The following is a 23,332-nucleotide window of genomic DNA, read 5'->3' on the forward strand; positions in this document are numbered from 1 at the left end:
CGACAAGCGGTTAGCGATGATCTCATCAGTTTTATGTAACAAGTCAGTGTGAATTAAGTTAGTGTTAAGAGGTTAACTATTTAAACACTTGTCTATGAGGGCAATTTTTAAATGTTTCACACATTAAAAATCGCCATTTTGTTGCTACAAAATATTTTAACCCCTCTAAAAATATATGTTTTCAGAAATCATGATACCTGCAAATATGTTGAGAGGAAACAAGCACACAGAAGATCAACGAACAGGTAAGGGAAAGGGTGAAGTCAGCAGTGTATTGCTTACACAAGTGCAATCCTGTGACCCACAAGAGAAGTATGCCCAAAATAGGACTTCTCTTTAAAAGATGCAGGATGTCATTCAAGCCAGAGGATTAGTGACATCTAGTGGCAGAAATAAAGCACTGCAGGGAACATGTCCAGATTGGAGGTTAGTATTGCATCAAAATCTGCCTTATTTTATTTTATTTTACATAAGCTACTTTCCTGATTTGGTGCGCAATAAGATATTCAAAATTAATTCCATCACCATTCAAGGTTTTACTTAGAGAAAGTAAACCCTTATGGGTCTTACTTCCTCTTTGTTTCCCTGCAAAGGTAAAGCATAATGGGCTACTATGCATCGCATAGTAGCCCATTATGTGTCACTTACCTGAAACCGAAGCCTGCGATGTCCCTGATTTCCTCACTGGCAGGAAGCATCCATTCTTCACCCCTCTTCCTTCCGGGGCCGCGAACTCTGGCTCTGTGACTGGGCGGAGTCGCATGCGCGCGGGAGCCGCCAGTCACGCCATGACCCCAGCTTGAAACGGCACAGCGTTCCCTTTCCAGAGTGCGCAAGCGCCGAATACATCGGCGCATGCGCAGAAGACGGCATAGTTCGGGGACATAGTAAATATCTCCTAAACTGTGTAGGTTTAGGAGATATTTCAAGCACCTACAGGTAAGCCTTAATATAGGCTTAACTGTAGGTGAAAGTGGTCTGTATGGGTTTACAACCACTTTAAAATCTCTAGACTTAAATTGATCCTTAAAGTGTTTGTTAAGGTATATGTATAAGTCTATGCCAGCCCCTCTATTAGAGGCTGGCATAGCACACTGTGTATGTTGTAGTTAAAAACAAGCGCTGTAAATTCCCAATATCAGTTGTCTTCAGGCCGGTCTCATCACTCGTGGCCGCTTTCCAGCTCTGATAGTTGTCTTCTGTGGGAGGGGCCGTGATCTCCCTCTGACGTCAGATTGAGATCACGTGGCTGCTCATCTCCACCGCAGAAGACACCCATTGGAGCTGAAAAGCGGCCGCGAGTCACATAGGTCAAGCGGCTTGAAGACAGCTGATATTCAGTATTTACAGCGCTCGTTTTTAAATAAAACATACACGGTGTGCTATGCCAGCCTCCAATAGAGAGGCTGGCAGTGACAAAATGTATATTTTAATATTAAAATAATAGCGGCGGGGGGCCGGAGACAGACAGTGAGGGCGTTGACAAGGAGGAAGGAGGGGGTGAGGGGGGAGAGAGGAGAGCAGGCAGCCTATCACTGAGGGAGGCACTTTGACCATGGCGATCAGGGCGGAGTTGCCCTGGATATTGTGGTCTGATTAGAGAAGCCATACATGAAGTGGGAGGTTTAGGGTTTTTTTTTTAACAGTTTAGAGGGGGGCAGATTACATAGCACAAGCGCTGTGCTGTGTAATCTGCTTTAAAGGACCAGAATCAACATTTGTTTTTTGGGGGGTTAACAAACGCTTTAAGCCACTATAGTAAAAACATAAATCCCCTCTGTTAAATAACATTATGTGTCCCGGTGTCAGTGCTATATAAAAAAGATGCCGATTTCTACCTTATATCAGAGCGTCTCCCTGCGCTCACGTGACTTCTCAGCTCTCTTCTCTCCCAGGCTGACACCTATAGCGGGAGGGGCAGAGAACTCCTGCCGACATCAGCCGGGAGAAGGGGAGGAGAGAAAAGAGAGCCGAGCGGTCACATGAGCGCCAGGAGACACTCTGATAGAAGGTAGTAATCGGAATCTTTTATGCAGCACAAACACTGGGAAACATTTAACAGAGGGGGATGGCATGCTTATACTATAGTTCTGATATAGCATGAAGGGAGGGTTGGAGAGTGGACAGAGCTGACAGGCAGGGAGGGGAGAGGGGAAGAGGTCAGAGGTCAGGGGAGAGCAGAGAGGAGAGCTGCGGATGACTGAGGCACATAAACTAACCACAGTTTACGGGGGGAGGGCAGAACCTGGCAGGATAAGCCAGGTATTTCAGGTGATACAGGGGGGCAAATTACACAGCACAAGCACTGTGCTGTGCTGTATAACATGCTTCAAGGGAACAGGATCCATTTCTTTTGCTTTAATTGTTGCACTTATTATATTTTTCATATGTTTATGTATTAAAAATAAGCCAAAATTAAAAAAGAGCAAAAAACAAAAGTAGGTCTGATTGTAGCTAAATGTATAATGGTATAATGAAGTATGTTAGACCTTACTCTTTGACAGCCCAACACAGATGCTTGCCTGTTTTATGACCTCAAAAAGCCAATGACATTTAAAGCATGAAACATTCACACAGTTTTCTTCTTTATGTTTTGCAAAACAAAAGGATTCTAAAAATGTAAAAAAATATATATTATATATATACCTCATCATCTGGGGACACCAGTAAAGCATGAAAAACACCAACTGATGCAGAAATGACATTGTCTATGTTATCATCTATAGAGAAACGCAGCAAGAAGAGGAATCCGGCATCCAGGAGCAAACGAAGCACACTTCCCTTTAGGACAGAGGCAAACTCCCCTTGCTTAGCCTAGAAGACAGCAGAGAGCACATATTGATCAGTAATCAACAATTCCTGTTCTTTCCAGTGATATCAAAGCAGGAATAAAACATTTATCTTTGCCCTATTGTGTGAAAAGCCACTACAATCAAATGGTAAAACTATTAAAAGTGGTTGTAAAGACAGAAGATTTTTTTATCTTAATGTATTCTATGCATTAAGATAAAAAAACATTCTGCGTGCAGCAGCCCTTCTAATACCTAACTGAAGTCCATCCAGATCTAGTAATGTTACACGAGAGACTTGGCTGTCCGGGACTCCCCTCCTCATTGGCTGAGACAGCAGCGTGGCGCCATTGGCTCCCGCTGCAGTCAAAGTCAGTGAGCCAATGAGGAGATAGAGAGGGGGCAGGGCTGGGACACACAGAGTTGCAGCTCTGCTCAGATGCCCCCATAGCAAGCTGCTTGCTGTGAGGGCAATCAACAGGAGGGAGGGGCCAGGAGCGCCAGCAAGGGACCCGAGAAGGGGAGGATCTGGGCTGCTCTGTGCAAAACTACCGCACAGAGCAGGTAAGAATACCATGTTTGTTATTTTTAATGAAAAAAAAAAAACGAGACTTTAGTATCACTTTAATGAAGAACCCAGGTCTAAGAAAAATAAAAACAGGAAGCTGTCAATATTTAGACAGCCCAGTATGTAATGTACACATTATATGTTAAATATATACTTTATACAAATAATAAATATAGTAATATGTCAGTTCATAAAAATATTATAAACAAAATTTCCCTTACCTTCTTCACAATACGGCCCAGAACTTGCAATGATAAAGTCCTTTGCTGAATGAATTGGCTGCGAGAAAGATGGAAGAGTTCCTGAAGGGAATAACCAGCTCTCTTCAGGGGGGAAAAAAAAAATCACAAAGCAGACTTGTTATAGAAGGTGAGATTTGTGGGTAATGCTTGTGTGTATTCTCTATAGCAGGGGTCTTCAAACTTTCTAAACAAAAGGGCCAGTTTACTATATTTCAGACTTTAGAAGGGCCAGATTGTGGCCAGTGGGAGTAAACGATGTCCCATCTTTTGCCCCATCACTGGTGTCAGTAGAAGGAATAGTGCCCCATCATTGGTGTCAGTAGAAGGAATAGTGCCCCATTGTTGGCGACAGACGGAGGAATAGTGCCCCATCCTTGGTGTCAGTGGGAGGAATAGTGTCCCAACGTTGGTGTCAGTGGGAGGAATAGTGCCCCATCGTTGGTGTCAGTGGGAGGAATAGTGCCCCATCGTTGGTGTCAGTGGGAGGAATAGTGCCCCATCGTTGGTGTCAGTGGGAGGAATAGTGCCCCATCGTTGGTGTCAGTGGGAGGAATAGTGCCCCATCGTTGGTGTCAGTGGGAGGAATAGTGCCCCATCGTTGGTGTCAGTGGGAGGAATAGTGCCCCATCGTTGGCGTCAGTGGGAGGAATAGTGCCCCATCTTTGGTGTCAGTGGGAGGAATAGTGTCCCAACGTTGGTGTCAGTGGGAGGAATAGTGCCCCATTGTTGGTGTCAGTGGGAGGAATAGTGCCCCATCGTTGGTGTCAGTGGGAGGAATAGTGCCCCATCGTTGGCGTCAGTGGGAGGAATAGTGCCCCATCGTTGGCGTCAGTGGGAGGAATAGTGCCCCATCGTTGGCGTCAGTGGGAGGAATAGTGCCCCATCGTTGGCGTCAGTGGGAGGAATAGTGCCCCATCTTTGGTGTCAGTGGGAGGAATAGTGCCCCATCGTTGGCGTCAGTGGGAGGAATAGTGCTCTATCGTTGGTGTCAGTGGGAGGATCAATGCCCCATCGCTGATGTTGGTGGAAGGAACTGTGCCCAGTCACTGGTGCCCATGTGAGGAATAGCACCCCAAGGGCTATATAAAGGCAAGCAAAAGGCCGCAGTTTGGAGACCATTACTCTATAGGTTCAAAGCTACAACGTTAACCCTGTAGAAATTATGTGACCATCAGACCATACAATGAGTCCTGACCTAGTCACAAACTTGGAGCAAGCATGCAGCCAATAGGTGGCTGAACTCAAAAAAGATGTTCCTCCCCTACGGGCAACATCCGTCTAATACCCAGCCATACAGTGTTAGCTTTTGGTGCAGGTCACCTGACCTGAATTCAAGTCTACAAATTTCTAAATTCTTAAAAAATGCTAGTTGGTGTTCTTTTTTTGTGACAGCAAAGGCTAGCTATAGATCAGTAAATGTTAGTAAAGTCAAATATGGAATAGAATGCGCACAACTGAATATCAGCTCACCTCTGCCTCCTCTCCATGGTGGTGTAGGCCCATATGTGTAGGAATCTCTTTATCTGGAGGTATCAGATCTCCCTTAAGACTGAATCGAGCCTGCATACCCTATAAAAATATAACCTGCAGTGTTATATGAGAAAAGTGAAAAGAACTTCAGTATAAGGCAAAATACATTGAGCACCAATGCTGACTGACATAACATACTGACTACCACACATTGAAAAAAACATGATTAAGCTTTTATGAGCCAACATTTCTGGAAATTTAGAACAACTTAAAAACACTTGCTCATGAAAGGAATAATATATCCTTTTTTGGAAACAATTTCTATGGTACTTTTCTTCTATAATGTAAGTTGTAAAGCCAATTGCAATGCAGACTATTCCTTTGCTTGCAGATAAATTAAAGAGGGCCTTAACTTAAATATTAATAGCAATCGGGTTGCATCGTATAAGAAAAAAGTCAGTTAGTCTAAAAGCCTTTTCTGGAAAAACAGGAATCTGGAATCCCCTCCAGCAGGCAGTCATGTGACCAAACTAGACTCATGGATTCTGGTAAACACTCAAGCAAAGATGACCAATAAGCAAGCTCTGCCTGAACTGTGACTTTTGTCTTTAGCAAAAGCCATAAAACAAATATGTTGGCATTGGTCCAGAGAATGCCAGCAGGTGGGGGCCCAGGTTTCAATCCCTACTACATTAAAAGACATTTTTAGACTCTCTCTTATGCTTCCCTGATAAGAAGATGCTGGGCTGTTAAAATAAAGCTCATTGAGCCATTACCTTTGAAAAAATAAGTCAGCCATGACAGCTTCCAAATTGTATATCCACACAGGTTAAGTATAGGAACACGTAAAAAAAATAAAGAGATTGCACAGTGGCATTCAATAAAGCTGAATTCCAGGAAATCAGTCACTTTGTAAAAAGTGAAGGCACACTATGAGTAAAGTCCAATGAGGTGCATGACATCTCCTGTACTTACTAATTGGTATTTATAGGTGTGTCGATGACATCTTTTCTTGAGTATACATTTTTTGTTGTATTTTGTTTTTCATGGTCCTTAATTGTACTCTGTTTCATGCAGTGACATATCTACTTTGGTCTCTGGCACCCACTAAATTATCTCCTGAACTTATCATTAATATTTACATCTGACAGGTGTATGGCTCTGCTGGAGAATACACTGACACTCGAGGCTGTGAGAGAGGAGAGAGGCGCACACAAAGCAGCTAAGCCCAACCCTCCCCTCTGCTGCCAATTTAAAGTCGTCTTTCTATTTTTTAAATTGATTTGGATAACACAAAGGCTTCTGTGTTTGGGCAGGAGGGGCAGGCATAGCAGCTGCACCAACTCTAATGTTGAAGATGCTTACACATGAAGCATAGGCGTCGGGCTCCCAGAAATACAGCAATAGCCGACGGGAGTGCAATAAAACTGTCAAATGTATATAATAGTGATAAGCCCAAGCAATGCCATGCACCTCTTTGGACTCATAGTGTGCCTTCACTTTTTACAAAGGAGCAGAATTCCTGGAACTTAGTTTTTAGCCCATGACCTGAGCTAAATGTGATTAGTACATTTCACATGAGTGTAGGAAAACTGGAGCACCCCACCAGTGATTTTGTAATTTGAAAATATTTAGTTAACCCTGCCCTTCCAATAATTTACTTATATCTCTATGATGAAAAAAATAGTTTCAAAATCCAAAACCATTGGTGTAGTGCTCCTGTTTACTTACACCATCTAGTTTCTCTCCAAAATGCCCTAAAGTGGTTGTAAACCCAGTGAAGTGACTGGTCTAAGATGATACCCAGAGATGAAACATATCCTCCTACATAAGTTGTACCTGTTTATCTGCAGCCTTTTCTTCTCTACATCCGTTCAAAGAGTAGAATTTTAAAGCTTGTCTGAGAGTTCAGAAAAAAGGGGACAGAGAGCTAAAGTTACACCCTGCAGAGCTCAGTGAGAAGAGGTCTGACAGCTGATTGGAGGGAAGGGACAACACACAGGAACAAAGCTGAGGCTGTCAATCAGCTGGAGGTCCCTCCCCGTCACCATTTTTCTCTTGGTGCCAGGAAAACTTGTCAGAAGTGATTCATGCTAAAAGCAGAGGAATGAAGCAGCAGACAAATGTGACACTTAGTGCTCTTAACTGAGACAAGTACACACTATAAAGGGATATGCTTTGTTCATATTTCATGTCTGAGGTTTACAACCAATTTAAAGTTAATTTTGTGTTGTTGATGCAGCATCTCCTTCCTGCTCTCCTACAACTGTACAGTGTAAGCACTGCAGAAGGTTTTTAAATCATACTCTACAACTAAAATTCCAAAAGGCCATGGGTATTCCACTTTCTCCAGAGTGTTCTGATAGCTAACTGAACCAGTGGTAATTGAAATGTTGCCTCCAGATCTACAACTTAAAGGTGTTGTAAAGGTTCCTCTTTTTTTTTTTTTTTTTTTTTAAACAAACATGTCATACTTGCCTCTGCTGTGCAGTTGATTTTGCACAGAGTGGCTCCGATCCTCATCTTCTGGGGTCCCTCCGTTGCGCTCCTGGCTCCTCCTGTTCTCGATTGTCCCATTGGAGAAGCGCTCTCCTACTGGACACCCGTGCAGGCGCGTTCCCGTGTCCTGCTGCTGCATCTGTTGACACAAACAGCAGGACTCGGCTCCGTCCCCCGGCACCCACGTCATTGGATTTGACTGACAGCAGTGGGAGGCCAATGGCTGCGCTGCTATCAAGCAGTGTAATGTTGTTTAAATCATTTTTAGATATACCCATAAAGAAATTAACTTCATGTATAGTGTTACCAATGACTGCTATTGTTTCATACAACATTGTTTTCTATGTATAGATAGCACTAAAATTATTAACATGGGAACAGCCAAGTTTGAAATATATAGTACATATGCAGGTTTTGCATTCTGCTTTGTACTACAAGACAACTGAGCTTTGCTGCTCTTTCATGCAGTGTAAATCTATGAGTCGGTTGACTGATCCCTGTATGGCTGATATTTTATCTCAGCAATTGGAAAACTGTCAGGCAGAATCCTTGTAATAGGTAATCCACCCTGCCTCTGATAAGTATTCCACAAACCTCTGCTATATATCAAAAAAGAAAATGGACGAGAAAAATAAAAATGTATAAGGCACAGCAAAAATTACTTTAAAGTAACACTAAAGTGTGTAAACTGGTTAAAAAAAAAAAAGAATTTGATTCAAGTAAGTTTTTTTGGAGCTGTGATCAGACTTTCTGTCAGAAGTTGGCTATGATCATTCTCCATGGTCCCTCTATATGTTGGAACGTAGGTCACCCTTCTCTTGGTTGCTCCTGAGATGGACTGGGAACTATGGGATTTGGAATGTGTACAGAACAGTGCACATCACTGCGCTGCTCGTTCCAAACAAAATGAAAGTAAGGGGTAAAAGCAGAAGTTTGGGAGCTCAAGCAAAACTTTACAAGGAGCCAGAAAAACACAGTAAGAAACAATTTATTGAATAATAGTTTACAGGGCCATTAACGAAGGATGTGTATAGATTATTTTGGAAGATTAAGGGTATTTAGTATTACTATAAAGTAAAAGCGACAAAAAACAACCAAAAATATGTGTTTACTGAAAATACTCAACACTTTACCTACCCCTAAGGTTGACATCTATGCGCTTCTGCAGGCCACGCTTGTGTGATCACGGCAGCCCATTCACTTCAATAGGCTACCGTGCCTGCGTTTCCCACAGAAAATGTTGCATGCACCTTTCTCAAAACGTGGCTCGCAGGGAAATCGCATGGTCATTTCGACCATGTGATTTCCTTGCGTTCCTGCACCTGTGCTGCGATTTACATGTGTGGGGGTGCTATTCAGAATGAATACCAGCCCCTCGTTTTCACTGAGGATGGTTGCGGAAACGGGAATCACTGCGATTCCCGCACCCGCAGAGACACGCATAGGTGTAAAATTAGCCTTAAAGTGATTCTAAAAGCAAGACATTTTTTTACCTTAATGCATTCCCTGCATTAAGGTAAAAAAATGTCCCACTACTTGTACCTTCCCACATCCCTAAATACTTGTCCTCTCTCGATCCAGCACTGTACTCAGCTGTCCTGAACTTTATTTTGGGCGGCAAGCTTCACGCAATGCGTACTGCTGCGATTGCAGCGTGACAATCGCGGCAGAACCGCACCATGATTTTAGGTGCCATGCCATTCAAAATGGCATCTCAAATGTGTGTTTTGCGGTTTGTCATTCACACCTCAGCGCTTTGAAATCACGGCAAATCTGTGCACAATTCAAAACGCTGAGGTGTGAATGCAGCCTGAGAATGAAACAGATGCAAGATATTCATATAATACCTTTTTTGTTTTCTTCTGCCGAGATTGTGGCAGATCCTTTATCCACTCCAGTTTCTCAAACTCCACTGTGCCCATGTGTACCCATTCCTTTTGAGGCTTTATTGGAAGATCATCCACTATATTAAAATAGATAAAATATATTCAGTACAAATGTATCACAGGAGATCATCAATATAAACATTTTTAAAGACTACAATGAGAGCAAACCCCTGAGACATCAAAAGAGTTACTAATTGCACAATAAAACATGATTCCAGCAAACCATGCTATTCCAAATCAATATTTCTTTAAAGAAAAATCAAACTGTGTGAAATAACACTAACACAAAATCCATATACAAAGCTCATATGCAGAAAAAGAAAAAAAAAAAAGAATTAACCCACATAATTAATAAAGTGATGGTCCGGAGAGGAGACTGTCTGACATAGAATTTAACGTTAACCTGTCATACAACCAAAATACCTACCCCATACATACATACCTTCCCTTCCATCCAGCTCAACATACTCAAACTCCCAGGGGGCTATTCTCGTTTAAATCATTTCTCTCTTTACAGTTTTTTTCCGGGGTTCTAACTTCTATGCATCGTTGTCACTTACAACCCACCAAGGCTTCCAAATCAGTTCATATTTCCAGAGTGCACTCTGTCTTATATATACCGTTCTTTCTTTAAGAATAACGGTATTCATGGTGTTAACCCAATCTTCCCTATAGGGGGGTGTCGCCGATTGCCACTTCCGAGAGATCAAATTTCTTGCTTGGAATAAACATCTTGAGATCGCCATCTGCCTATTTCCTAGTTTCCCTCCTCCCCCCACCAATCCCAGCAAGCATCGTTTTGCCTCCCTCTCAGTGGAGGTACCAAAAACCCGATCGATGTATTCAATCACTCCTGCCCAATAACTAAATAATTTCAGACATCTCCAAAACATATGGAGCATGCCTGCCTCCGGGTCCCCACATCTGGGGCACCTTGAGTCAGAATGGTAGCTAAGCTGGAAAAGTTTTAAAGGGGTATAGTAGGTTCTATAAAGCAAGAACAAGTGTGACATCCTTTGAGAGGGAGACAAAGAAACCATTGGGGCCAATTCCAAAATTCTATTCCACTGGGACGTAGTAATATTACCCACTTCTTCCTCCCATTTTTCCCTATATAAAGAGGGCTCCGCCTCATTCAATCTATTCTTATTAATGTGTGAGTATAGTCTTGATATTAGGCCTTTCCCTGTTTCACTGTTAACCAGGTCTTTAAGTACTGGAATGGTGTTCCATTCTACAGTCTCTTCCTTGAATTGTTCCCTTAGTGCGTGCCTAATTTGAAGGTATCTAAAAAAAGATTTGTTTGAGAGTGCATATTGTTCCCTCAAGTCCTGAAAGGACTTCAGGGAACCATTTGTATACAGTTGAGAGACAAACTTTATTCCCCTTCTCCTGCAGTCCTTTACTGTCTCAATCTTCTGCATTTCACCTAATTTACCATTTTCCCATAGTGGTGTAAACTCAGTATAACCTTCATATCTCAAGATTACCTTCACTGTTTCCCATACTTTCATCATCAGTTTTAGGGTAGGTATTTTTGAGAAGAAGGAGCCAGCTTCCAGAGCCTCGATTATCGAGTCATGTGGAGTGTTTTGTAGCAGCCTCTTTCTCCTTAGATCTTGGTCTACTAGATTGTATCCCCCGATGTGCTGGAGTTGGGATGCTAGGAAGTAGCTAAATGGATGTGGAAGGGCTACTCCTCCCTCCTGTTGCTGTAGTTGAAGGACACTTAGTCGTATTAGAGCGGTCCCACCCTTCCAAATCAGCTTCCTAAACAGACTATCAAACTTTTGAAACAATTTTTTGTACAACTATATCGGGGAGTTATGTAACACATAAAGAAGCTGCGGCATCCAGATAATTTTAATCAAGTTACATCGTCCCCCCACTGAAATCGGCAAATTTTTCCAGATTTTTACTTTATCTCTAAATTTGGTCAGTAATGGGACGATGTTATCCAAGGCACAACTTAAAGGATCTCTATAGTTATACCTAAATATTTAAATTTGATCATTATTGAGATCTGGGCTACCTCTTCTGTAAAGGAGTCATGCAGCGGGTCAACCAGTAACAGTGAAGATTTTGCCCAATTTATTTTCAGGCCTGACATCACTCCAAAATTATTAATAATCCTCATTACTTCCCTTGGAGATTCCCGCATATCTCCCAGGAACAACATCAGGTCGTATGCGTACAAAGCAAGTTTGTCTTCACAGCCACCAGCACCAAACCCCCTAATCCCCCTTGAAGCTCTAAGAGCAGTGGCCAGGGGCTCTATTGCGAGGGCGAAGAGAAGGGGGGACAGGGGGCAGCCCTGTCTCGTCCCCCTCTCTAGGCCAAATCTCTCAGACAATTGATTGTTCACCCTGACTCTGGCCCCTGGGGCACCATATAACATTTTAACCCAACCAATAAATCTTGGTCCCATGCTGGACTGCTTCCATAACCCTCCATAAGTACTGCCACTTTAAACAGTCAAAGGCCTCAGCGGCATCTAACGAAAGAACAGCTCTTTCGTCGTTTTGTTCCCTTGGGGTCTGTAGGTTCAAGTAAAGTCGCTTAATATTTATACTCGTAATTCTTCCCAGTATAAAGCCTGACTGGTCAAGGTGAATAAGTTTCCCAATTACTTTGTTTAACCGTGCTGCCAACATTTTTGCAAACATTTTTATATCTGTATTTAAGAGTGTTATGGGCCTGTATGATGCCACATCAAGTGGGTCCTTTCCCTCTTTGTGTATGGTTATAATGGTAGAATCCATCATTGATGTGGGTAGAACACCTCCCACCGCTGAGAGGCTCAATACCCTCAACAACTCCGGTAGCAGAACCCCCCTGTACTGCCGGTATATCTCAAATCGGTAAACCATCTGGGCCCGGGATTTTCTGACTTGCCATCTCTTTAATAACTGCTTGGAGTTCTTCCAATGTGATGGGGCGATCTAATGTCACTTTATCCTCGTCAGCAAGGGAGGGAAGGTCTAGGCCGTAAAAAAACTCTCCCATTCTTCCTCCGTCCCTTCCTGTCGGGATCTATACAGATCTTCATAGTATTCCTTGAAGATAATTGCTATTTCCGGGGGGTGGGAGGTCACTCTTCCATCCCGTGTAACGACCAAAGGCACCACGGAGGTGGGAGAGCTAGTCCTAACCAATTGCGGCAACATATGGCCCACAGTTTCCCCCTCTCTGAAGGCCGCCTGTCTTTGAAAGAGATACATATTCTCTACCTTTTGGAGACTAACTAAGCAATATTTATTCTGTTTATCTATCCAGGTCTTTAGAGTTTCTTGTGAAGGGTTATTAACATACTGTTCTTCTGCTATTGTTACTTTCTCTCCCATTGATCTCTCCCACTCTTTTGTCTGCTTTTTTAATTTTGAGATTTGTAGAATCAATAGGCCTCTCAGGAAGGCTTTCATGGCATCCCATATCAGTCCCTCCGGAGCAGACCCACGATTCAGTTTAATAAATTCTTGTAGGGGAAGTAAAATTTTGTTCGGGTCTCCCAACAAATCAATTAAAGGAGACTTATCTTCCACTCCCTAACTGGGGAACGGTCTCCCAGTTGTAATATTGCTGTTACCGGGGAGTGGTCCGACAGACCCCTTGGCTTGTAATTTATATTTTTTATCAGAGGTATCATTTCCTCACTCCCCAGGATTAGATCAATCCTAGAGAGTGTGGAGTGCGTCCTAGAAAAACATGAGTATTGGCGGGTCTCTGGGTTCCGAGTTCTCTTCTAAACTCAGCTAAACGGGTGTTTCCTGTGTTCTTGTTCTGTGTAGGGGGGGGGGGGGGATCTATCCAACCTCGAATCTGTTACCGTATTGAAATCCCCCATTACTATCACCAGAACCCCAGACTTATCCAACATAAAGTCAACGAGGCCACAAAGAATCAAAATATTGAAAGGAGGAGGAAAATAAACATTAGCCAATATGCAGGGTCTATCTTCAATCCTGCAGTATAAAAAAACATATCTTCCATGCCACATCCATTTTAGACTGTATAAGGGAAAAGGCCACATCGTTTCTAATAAAAATACTAGTCCCTCTGGAGTAGGAAGTGTGAACAGAGTGAATTTGTGTCCTGTATTCTCGATATCTCAGTTGAAGAGCAGAAGCCTTGATGAGATGTGTTTCCTGTAAACATAAGATGGCTACTTTATAAGTTTTTGCTATAAGGAGGATTGCTGCCTTTTTCCCTGGATCACCCATTCCTTGGATATTCCAAGAACATAAAGTAAATTTTTTAAAGTGCATATTTTTGACCTTCGAAAATGAATTCTCTGTGAAACAAACCCCCTTCTCTTTTCGTGAGATTCCATATGTAAATTAAACCCGTGATATAATTTTGTTTGTGCTTAAACCTATAAGTAAATCCAAACAATCTAATGCACCATGCACACCCCTTACAACTCTTACATTCCTTTTTACCACCCATTTTCACCTGCCCGCTGGGCCTTCTAGGGGGCATCCCAACGTGACCTTTCCACACTCTAGTGAACTTAAAAGTTTTTAATGACTCTATTTTTAACATGTAACCCTTTCCCCACACATTCCCTGTCTTTCCCCTCCCCCCTTCCCTATGACAAACCCAGTCACATAAATAACAGAAAAGACATACTGGACATACAACAAAAAACACAAAAGTGAGACATTTTTCACAATATCCCTCCATTACCAAGGGGGATATAAATCTCCCTCCTCATTACCTCCCCCCCCCACCCGCCTCTACTCCTTAACCTAACGTTAAAAAAAAAAAAAAAAAAAAAAAAAACAATCCTTATACAATCAAAATTATCCTATAGTGCCAAAAAAATTATCTTGCAGTGTATTTAAACATAATTCATATTGTTCCATAGAATCCTGCGTGGGCAAAGGGAGGGCAAAATTCCCTGTTCCCATATTCCTTAAAGTTTCTTTTTATGGGATACTATCCATTCCTCAGCTCTCTCTGGATTGTCAAAAAACACAGTCTCTCCCATAGCATTTATTTTTAGTCTTGCTGGGTATAGCAGGGCATACTTCACTTTTATTTGTTGTAGTTTGCGCTTGGCTTCTCCGAACCTAGCCCTCTTTTTCTGTAGTTCTGGGGAGAAGTCAGGATACATAGAGACCCGGTTCCCTTTATACATGATGTTGCCCAATCCTCTAGCTTTATTTAGAATAGACATTTTGTCCTTATAGTAGAATAGTTTCACTAAAAGGGATCTAGGGGGGCTCCCAGTTGAGGGGGTCTAGGGGGAACCCTATGGGCTCTTTCCAGAGCAAAAAAGGGCGAAAAGGACTGTTCCCCGAATAGCTCTTTAAACCATTTTTCTAAGAAAGGGATGGGATCCGAGCCTTCAGGAAGTCCTATTATTCGTACATTCTTCCTGCGCATCCTATTCTCCATTTCGTCAAATTTTGACAAGTGGTTTGTGATTTGCTCCTTTATGATATTCAGTTCCCTTTTCATTGAGTGCACATCATCTTCCAGTATGCTTACCCTCCCCTCTAAGGCCGTAGTTCTTTCCCGTACTTTCTGCATGTCGTGTCTAACAAGTGACAGTTCTTCCTGCACCGTTTTAAGCTGTATGAATATTTCATCTATAGAAGATTTGCAGGAGTTGATTGCGTGCAATATGTCTTTTAATGACGGTTCTAATTCCCCCGAGATTACCACTTTTGGAGGCGGTGTTGTTTGCGTCTTTACTTCCTCCACCCCTTCTACTGGTATGTTTCCTGCAGTATTATTTGATTCTATTACAGGGGTTGCATGACCCTGGCTTCTCCTGGGAGGGTTAACCCCTGACTGCATTTTTGATAGCATACTGGCGTGCGCTGACTGTTGGCTGGTTTTTGGGGGAGTCTGCCCGTGTGAGAATTCCTTTAGTTTGGCGGCAGCGGCTTGACTCACTTTAGTAGTACGTTGCGATGGCATAATCATATACACATATAGTTTAAGGGATATTGTATTAAAGGCTAGTTCCAATAATTCAGGGAAGTGAAAAATTCAGAAAGCCTAGTGCATAAACCTGCCCCTAGTGTCCTAGTGTGGGTCATAAAAATACACAAGCTAGAGAGTTATTGAAAAATGGCGTGAGTCATAAAATGGATATCTCTCACCAAGGTCCCGCAGCCTCTGGACCAAATCTTCGCTCCAGCAGCTTGCTTGTAGTCAGCTTCATCAGCCCGGCGATACAACAATGGCACTTCCAGTTTATCAGGGTAGAAGGGGTTCGATAGGAGTTCTCATTCACTACTGCCGTCGGAGCTCAGCTGGGATCTTGTCTCCTTCCCCCGTTCATCAGCTGGGTTTCAGCGTGTCCGAGTTCCAATGGGAGGAACGCTCTAATGGTGACACTCCCCTCCATATCCAGGCAACGCTGCCGAGCAGTAAACTGGCATCTCCTAAGCATAGAACGGGATCCCAGCACCACCGGAGGTCTCCTCTCACCGCCGTCCATCCAACATTGCCAGGTCAATAAATCTCAGGGATATCAGAGGGGAGCTCCACAGGCTGGATAAAGGCTGAGGCTGGAGTGAGGTTTAGGCGAGAGGGAAGGGGGAGAGAGATGGCGTTTCACATCTCACATCCCGCGCCACACCAGCCGCTGACATCCGCTTCCGGTCACCACCCCCATTCCCAACGCATACTATCATTTTGAGTTTTAAAAAAGTTACATCTTTCTTGTCATTATTTGGAAAAAAAAAAAACAGTACAGCTACTTCATGTCATAAAAAACCTAGGCAGTGTAGATCACGTGGTTTCTGACTCTTTCACACATGCATGCAGAAAGGGAGGCAGACAGGCGTCAGAGATGCGGTTTTACCACCAGCCCCCCTCCTACACGTGTGCTCGCCCGAATTGTAACATTACAGCCTGACAGGGCTGTACACATGCCACATCCGGGATGCATTGCTTTACAGCTGCAGCAGTTGACAGGTGGCTCCGCCTGTCAAATTCGCCCAATGAGATCAATGGGACTGCACCACAACAGTGGGGCTCGCAGTTGTGACACAGTCCTGTAGTATAACATTGCCATGCGGCAATCAACTAAAAACCTGTCAGCTGCTGCTATACCAACCTCTGAAAAGCAATCCTCTGTGGAATGCTTTTCAGGGGGCAGCAAGCATTGCCGCAAGTGTGAAAGAATCCTTACAAACACTGTGGTTGTTTCTTAAAAAGTAGAGACTGTTCTCCAGACAGACCCTGTTTGGTAGACTTTTAGTGACATAGATGCATAAGCAGAAAGCAGAGACTGCACATGTAATGAGAAAATACTGCTGCCCTGTTGCACAAATATAAAATGCACAGGACACAGAAGGGGGGAAGATTTACTAAAACTGGTGCACACAGAATATGGTGCACATCTGCATGGAAACCAATCAGGTTTTATTGGCAAAACTTAACCGAACAAGTTGAAGTTAGAAGCTGATTGATTACTGTGCACAGCTGCACCAGGCTCTGTGTGCGCTGGTTTTGGTAAATCTCCCCCAATGTATTTAAACCATTCACATTTTTTAATAGGATGATTTAATTTAAAGTGGTTGTAAAGGCAGAAGGTGTATTTTACCTTCATGAATTCTATGCATGAAGGTAAAAAAACCTTCTCTGTGCAGCTCCCCTCACAGCCCCCCCAATACGCACCTGAGCCCCTTCAGTTCAGTGATGTCCACGAAAGCCTTGGCTGTCCCGGGACTCCCTCCCCTCATTGGCTGAGACAGCAGCGGGAGTCGCTGTCAATCAAAGCCAGTGAGCCAATGAGAAGAGTGTAAGGAGCGGGGCCAAGCCATGGCTCTATGTTATCTTATGGATGCATAGAGCAGGGCTTGGGAGAGAGCATGCACCAGTGCCCCCATAACAAAAAGCTTGCTACTGGGGGTACTGGTCAAGGAGAAGGAACCATGAGCGCCAACAGGGGACCCAAGAAGAGGAGGATGGGGGCAAAATACATCTCCCTAGCAAAATAACAAAATAAGTGCCACGGGGTGTGATAGCAATAAGACTTGTTTTGTTGCAATGAATGCACAGATTTTTATCAGATTAGTTTCAAATGAAAGCCGTCGTTTTAAGGGTTGTCAACGTTTGGAGCCTCTTAGCAATTTATGATGACCTAAGAACAAAAACAGTTGGATGTAAATCCTGACTTGTCTTCTCTGTTCTGCAAAAAATATGTCCTTGACGTTCTTCTTGTTATGGGATTAGAGTTATTGTTTTATTTTTGTATTACTGCCAAAAAGAACATAAATAAGACCAAATGTAGGCCTTCAAATAACTGTACATAAAGTGCTATGCTGTCCATAATGAATAATGTGTTTTTCGAAGTAGAACACTTCCAGCATGAACTCAGGCAGGGGCACACAGGAATGTGCAAAAATTCACAAATTTTCCAGAAAAGTGTGTGAGGGTTTCCTGCAATATAAAAAGGTGAGATCCTACCAGACTAAAGGTGACTATGTTGCTCCGTACACACAATCAGAATATTGTACAAAAAAATAACGCTTTAGAATCGGTCGTACGATAATCTGATCGCTAGCACACAGCTTTCGTCAGAAATTTTCCGAAGGGATAAAACACAAAAATGTTTCTCGTACGATACCAGATTGTACAATTTGTTTAATCAATACAGTTTTTGTCCAAAAATACAATACAAATACATTACATTACTTCCAAATTTTTATTCTGTGGTACGAGAATTTTCGTACTTTAGTAACCTATCCGTTTTCGATATTAGAGACTAGCATGCAAAAAAAAAAAAAACGGACGATCATTTGTCCGATAATCTCATTGAGTGTAAAAGCAAAGTAACATCCATTTAGAGGCATCTGTTCCAGGGTGGAGAGGGATCACTTAGCCCACCAATACTCTATGTGTACTGGGGCTATAAAGAGTTTTTCTAACCCATACTCATGTTCCACCAACAGTTCATGGTTTTTGACGTTAACTTTCAAAGCACAAGTGCTGGGTTTACTGCTTTAACAATGTAACTTTCCTATCTATAAAAATGCCTGAAAAATATAAACTGCTTATGGCAATGGAATATAAGAGAAACAGTGTATAGGATTTACTTAGAATGTTGGTCACGCGTTAATAAGCAATTCTGAATTTTTATAAAATAGCATGGTGTGCCAAGTCCATGGCTCATTAATGTATACCCTAATTAGTAATTGTTTGGTTTACCACTGATTTTTAATGCCAAACTGAATTTTCAGTTTAAATCAGCTAAACACATTCAAGGTGCATCATAAAAAGTGTGCAAAGGCCTCACTTACTGGGTAGAAAAGCCTACATCTGCCTTCATGCTGCAGATAAGGACCGGATAAGGTCGGATTTTCCTACGGGAAATGTGTGATAGGACCTTGTTGTCGGAAATTCCGACCGTGTGTGGGCTCCATCACACATTTTCCATCGGAATTTCCGACACACAAAGTTTGAGAGCTTGCTATAAAATTTTCCGACAACAAAATCCGTTGTAGGAAATTCCGATCGTGTGTACACAAATCCGACGCACAAAGTGCCACGCATGCTCAGAATAAATTAAGAGTCTAAAGCTATTGGCTACTGCCCTGTTTATAGTCCCGACGTACGTGTTTTACGCCACCACATTCAGAACGATCAGATTTTCTGACAACTTTGTGTGACCGTGTGTATGCAAGACAAGTTTGAGCCAACATCCGTCGGAAAAAATCCATGGATTTTGTATTCGGAATGTCCGATCAATGTCCGACCGTGTGTACAGGGCATTAGACTTTTGTGCCATTTTAATGTAGTAGTCTGAGCTAATAATATTTAGGCTTATACCTGCTCCCATCCTCATCCTAAGCCCTATACTAACAACCCTGTAGATCAGGGGTGTCAAACTCAATTTCATTGAGGGCCGCATCAGCATTATAGTTGCCATGAATCTGTAAGACTGTATAAATGTGTCTACTCGATCATTTTAAATAATTTTCTCTGCATTTGATTATTACTGGTTTTAGTTAATAGCTTAAGACTTAGGCAGGCCATAGATTAACCACTTGCCAACTGCCCACCGTCGATTGACGGCGGCACAATGGCACTCCTGTGCAAATTGCCGTAGCTGTACGGCAGGTGCTTTAAGGAGTAAATGGGGCGCGCATCGGCTCCTTAGGGATGCGGCGGGCACGTGCGATGTCCACCGGGCACCCGCGATCACTGCTAACAGGGCGAGAACGGGGATTTGTGTGTGTAAACACACAAATCCACATCCTGTCAAGAGAGAGGAGACAGATCGTGTGTTCCTAGTACAGGCAGTCCCCGAGTTACGAATGGGTTAGGGACTGCCAGTTTGTTCTTAAGTCGGAAGCGCATGCGCAGAACGGCAAAGACGACGTTTTCCGATGTTCTGTCAAGTAGCCGCGCATGTGCAGATGTCGTTTTCCGATGTTTTCCGAGGTGCCCGCCGTCGAACAGTGGCCGCGCATACGCAGAACGTCACGCCGCCTCCCGTTCGAAAGTAGGAGTTGTTCACAAGTCGGAGGTTCGTAACTCGGGGACTGCCTGTATATAGGAACAACAATCAATCTCCTCCCTAGATCAGTCCCACCCCCCTCACAGTTAGAACACAAAGAGAGGGAACACATTGAACCCCTTGATCGCGCCCCTAGTGTTAACCCCTTCCCTGCCAGTGACATTATTACAGTAATTAGTGCATATTTATAGCACTGATCGCTGTATAAATGTCAATGGTCCCAAAAATGTGTCAAAAGTGCTCGATCTGTCCGCCGCAATGTTGCAGTTCCGATAAAAAAAATCGCCTGATCGCCGCCATTACTAGTAAATAAAAATAATAAAAATATATCTGCACTGAAGTTGATCGATGGATCAACTTCAGTACAACCAGCCTGCCCATACATGGATCGAAATTTCAATCTGTCTATGGCCGTTTAAGCTGTGAAAGGCAGGTGCAAACAGGAACAGTGCTCACTTACAACACTTTTGTAGCAGATAACGTAAGTCTGAAAAGGAGGGTCACACACTGCTGGTATCCTCCACAAGAAACTTTTTTGGAGACTGCTCAGACAGAACATGGTTCTGCAATGGTGTTAATTCTGAGCAGTCTGCAATAAATTTTCCTGTGGATGATACCAGCAGTGTGCGACCCTCCTTTTCAACTGCCATAGAACTGTATTATTCCCATAATAATTACAAGCAGATGTCCAGGGCACACCCACCCCCCCCTTAAATCACAGTGCACCCCCCTTGCTTTGTGCTGCTGCCAGGAGGAAGCTGAAGGCGGAGCTGCAGGAGAGTTGCCAGGGCCACATGAAATGACCTGGAGGGCCGGAGTTGGCCCACGGGCCTTGTGTTTGACACGTGCTGTAGAGGAAAGATGTGTATACTTACCTAATGTAAGGCCGTCGTGTCAAGTTTGGTCACATGATCAGCTCCCAGCATTGACTTCAGTGGAGAGTAGGAACAACAGACAATGGATGCCCCTATAGTAAGTCTATGGGTGACATCACCAGGCGTTAAAGTCATTGTTGCTGCTCTCTCCTCTCCCTTGAACCTGGCCACTGGGGAGATCATGTGACCGGACTAGAGCGCCCTTAAATTAGGTAAGTATGCACATCTTTCCTTTACAGGATAGTTAGTATAGGGCTTAGAATGGGGGTGGGGCAGGTTTAAACATAGATATTATTAATCAGACTTCCACTTTAAGCTGTGGGACTTCAAGTAACAGCTTGCCTGCTAATTTCTGGGATTCAAAGTAACAGATATGCAAAAGGTAATAAATCAACCTTCTGAGTGGAACTAGTAACAGGTTAGCCTCATAAGTCTGTAGAACTATAGGCCACAGATTAGCTTGGCAGCTGGTCTGTGATGCTGCCTTTTGTTTTAAGTCTACTTTTTGCTAATTTCCTTCTCCTCAAAGTATCTTAGAAAAAAAAAGCTCAAACAACTTATTTTCTTTTGTCAGCATTTAGAGCTACTGCTACCTAATATGAGCTATTTCACCTCAATCTTGCCTCTAACACAGTATGGAGAAGGTGTCAATTACAGCCCATTAAATACATCTCCACCTTTCCTGCGACAGTCGTGTGGGATGGTGAATTGAATGGCACTGGGACCCAAAGTTGATTCATCCTTATGTATAATTATATCCCCATGGGGCATCTGGGAAGAACCTTTGCAGATAACCTTGAGCAATTGGTATAATGGTTGGATCAAATATTTGGAGCGCCACACCAAAACTTTAAAACCCAAAGCTTTTTGCTTGTGTTTTTTTTTTTTTTTGCTGCATTCATCAGCTGCTTAAGGCCCTGATGAGGAGGGCAGGCTGAGGCACCCCGAAACGTATTGGATAATGAGTTGACTATAAGTTTTCGGAATTAAACTTTGTTTGGATTTGAAAATGTCAGTGTAGTGCTCCAAATCTATGTCTCTTTTGCTCTCTACAAATGTCAGCATCCAGGGGCAGTTGCTAAACATGAAGAAGAGGGTTGAACTGACTTTTGACAAAAAGTCTACATTTTCACATCAGTGACAGCACTGTTTAGTCTGTTTACGTTGCATCTTTTGGGTGGAGGAGGTCATTTTAAAACAGCTGATGAAGCATATTATGAAGGTGTGATTATGTTTACATGTTTGATGCTCACATTGAAGGCAATGAACATTGTAGTACTTTTTTTCTAAAGAAGATTCATTATTGTAAGTATGCATAATATATCTAATTAAATAAAACACAAAATAAAGTTAAGGCTAAATTCACCATTTGGAGCATGTTACACATTACACAAATACGTAGGGTGTAATTTGTAACATGCTCCAAAAGTCCCCCTGCACCCCCATCCCCCCCCCACCCCCGCCATTTTTTGATACACCAAATACCTAAGCATAGCCCACTCTGTCTCAAATGTCAGATGGCCACTGGCACCTTTTATCATTGTACAGAAATCCAAGGGTACTAGAACAATTGCTGACACTCCTTTACAATCCTATGCAGTCCCCAGTGGGCTTAAGCTGGCTATACTGTACACGATAGAAATTAATTTTGTTTAGTAGTGACCAGACAAATTCTGTACACCACGTGGCCATCCATACTTGACAGAGGATGAACGGTTGATCAACTTCTGTAGAAGGGACATGCTGAAAGGCTGTTGACTATCCATGCCTGCAGCCGGCTTTAGACCAAACAGTCTGTCTAGTGGGCACTGATGAACATCTTAGCATAGATAGACAGATACACACACATTTTTCTAATTGAAGCTCTACAGTACACATAATCAAAACATGAATTGCTAGAACTTAGATGCAAACTTTACTTTCTGTTATGGCAATGGCTACAAATGTGCTACCTTTTAAGAAGGCTGCCCCAATAAATATCAGAAAATCCGGGGCAGATGGCTGTCCTCCTCCTGTACCTGTAACCAGCAATCACATTTCATGATGTGCACTTGCAATTATCAGAAAGCCCCTCTTTGAGCTCCTCCACCACAATAATTGTAGGTACTTACAACTGCTTCCTGTCATTTTACTTTCAATACACATAAAGAAGCAGCCTGATTAGTTTGAAATTGAAGTTTATTGTTAAGGAGCTGTACTTTTTCTGCTGCATTATTCAATACTTTTGGTTATTATGGCTCTATATACTCAGTAAAACAGTTGAACTATCTTGGATACTGTCACTCCTATCTCATGTACATCATTTTACATCAATTTCATTCGTTTTAGGGATTTGTACATTATTTTTGCGGCCGATTCTGTATTGTACAGAAACATGTTATAACTCTGCCTGGCCTATTATTTTGTAAGACCAAATCATTATACATTACTGCTGTACTTTTTTTAATACAGCTTTCCTTCAAAGGGGGAAGATAAAAAGCTTTCACCCACTAAATGTACAAAAAAGCAAGATTTCTGTAT

At 42.7% G+C, this 23,332-nt stretch overlaps 1 protein-coding gene across 1 annotated transcript in view; it reads right to left on the reverse strand.

Moving 5' to 3' along the window:
* RPAP1 (RNA polymerase II associated protein 1) overlaps window positions 1–23,332 on the reverse strand; it is a 126,595-nt gene that overhangs the window by 39,160 nt on the left and 64,103 nt on the right. Inside the window, exons 8-11 of the mRNA XM_073609591.1 lie at window positions 9,416–9,531; window positions 5,070–5,168; window positions 3,579–3,680; window positions 2,647–2,814 (exon numbers count right to left, since the gene is read on the reverse strand). Coding sequence (XP_073465692.1) covers window positions 2,647–2,814; window positions 3,579–3,680; window positions 5,070–5,168; window positions 9,416–9,531 — 485 coding nt within the window. The remainder of the gene's footprint in view (window positions 1–2,646; window positions 2,815–3,578; window positions 3,681–5,069; window positions 5,169–9,415; window positions 9,532–23,332) is intronic.

The sequence above is a fragment of the Aquarana catesbeiana genome, linkage group LG13, assembly GCF_042186555.1.
Source record: "Aquarana catesbeiana isolate 2022-GZ linkage group LG13, ASM4218655v1, whole genome shotgun sequence".
Taxonomy (NCBI): domain Eukaryota; kingdom Metazoa; phylum Chordata; class Amphibia; order Anura; family Ranidae; genus Aquarana; species Aquarana catesbeiana.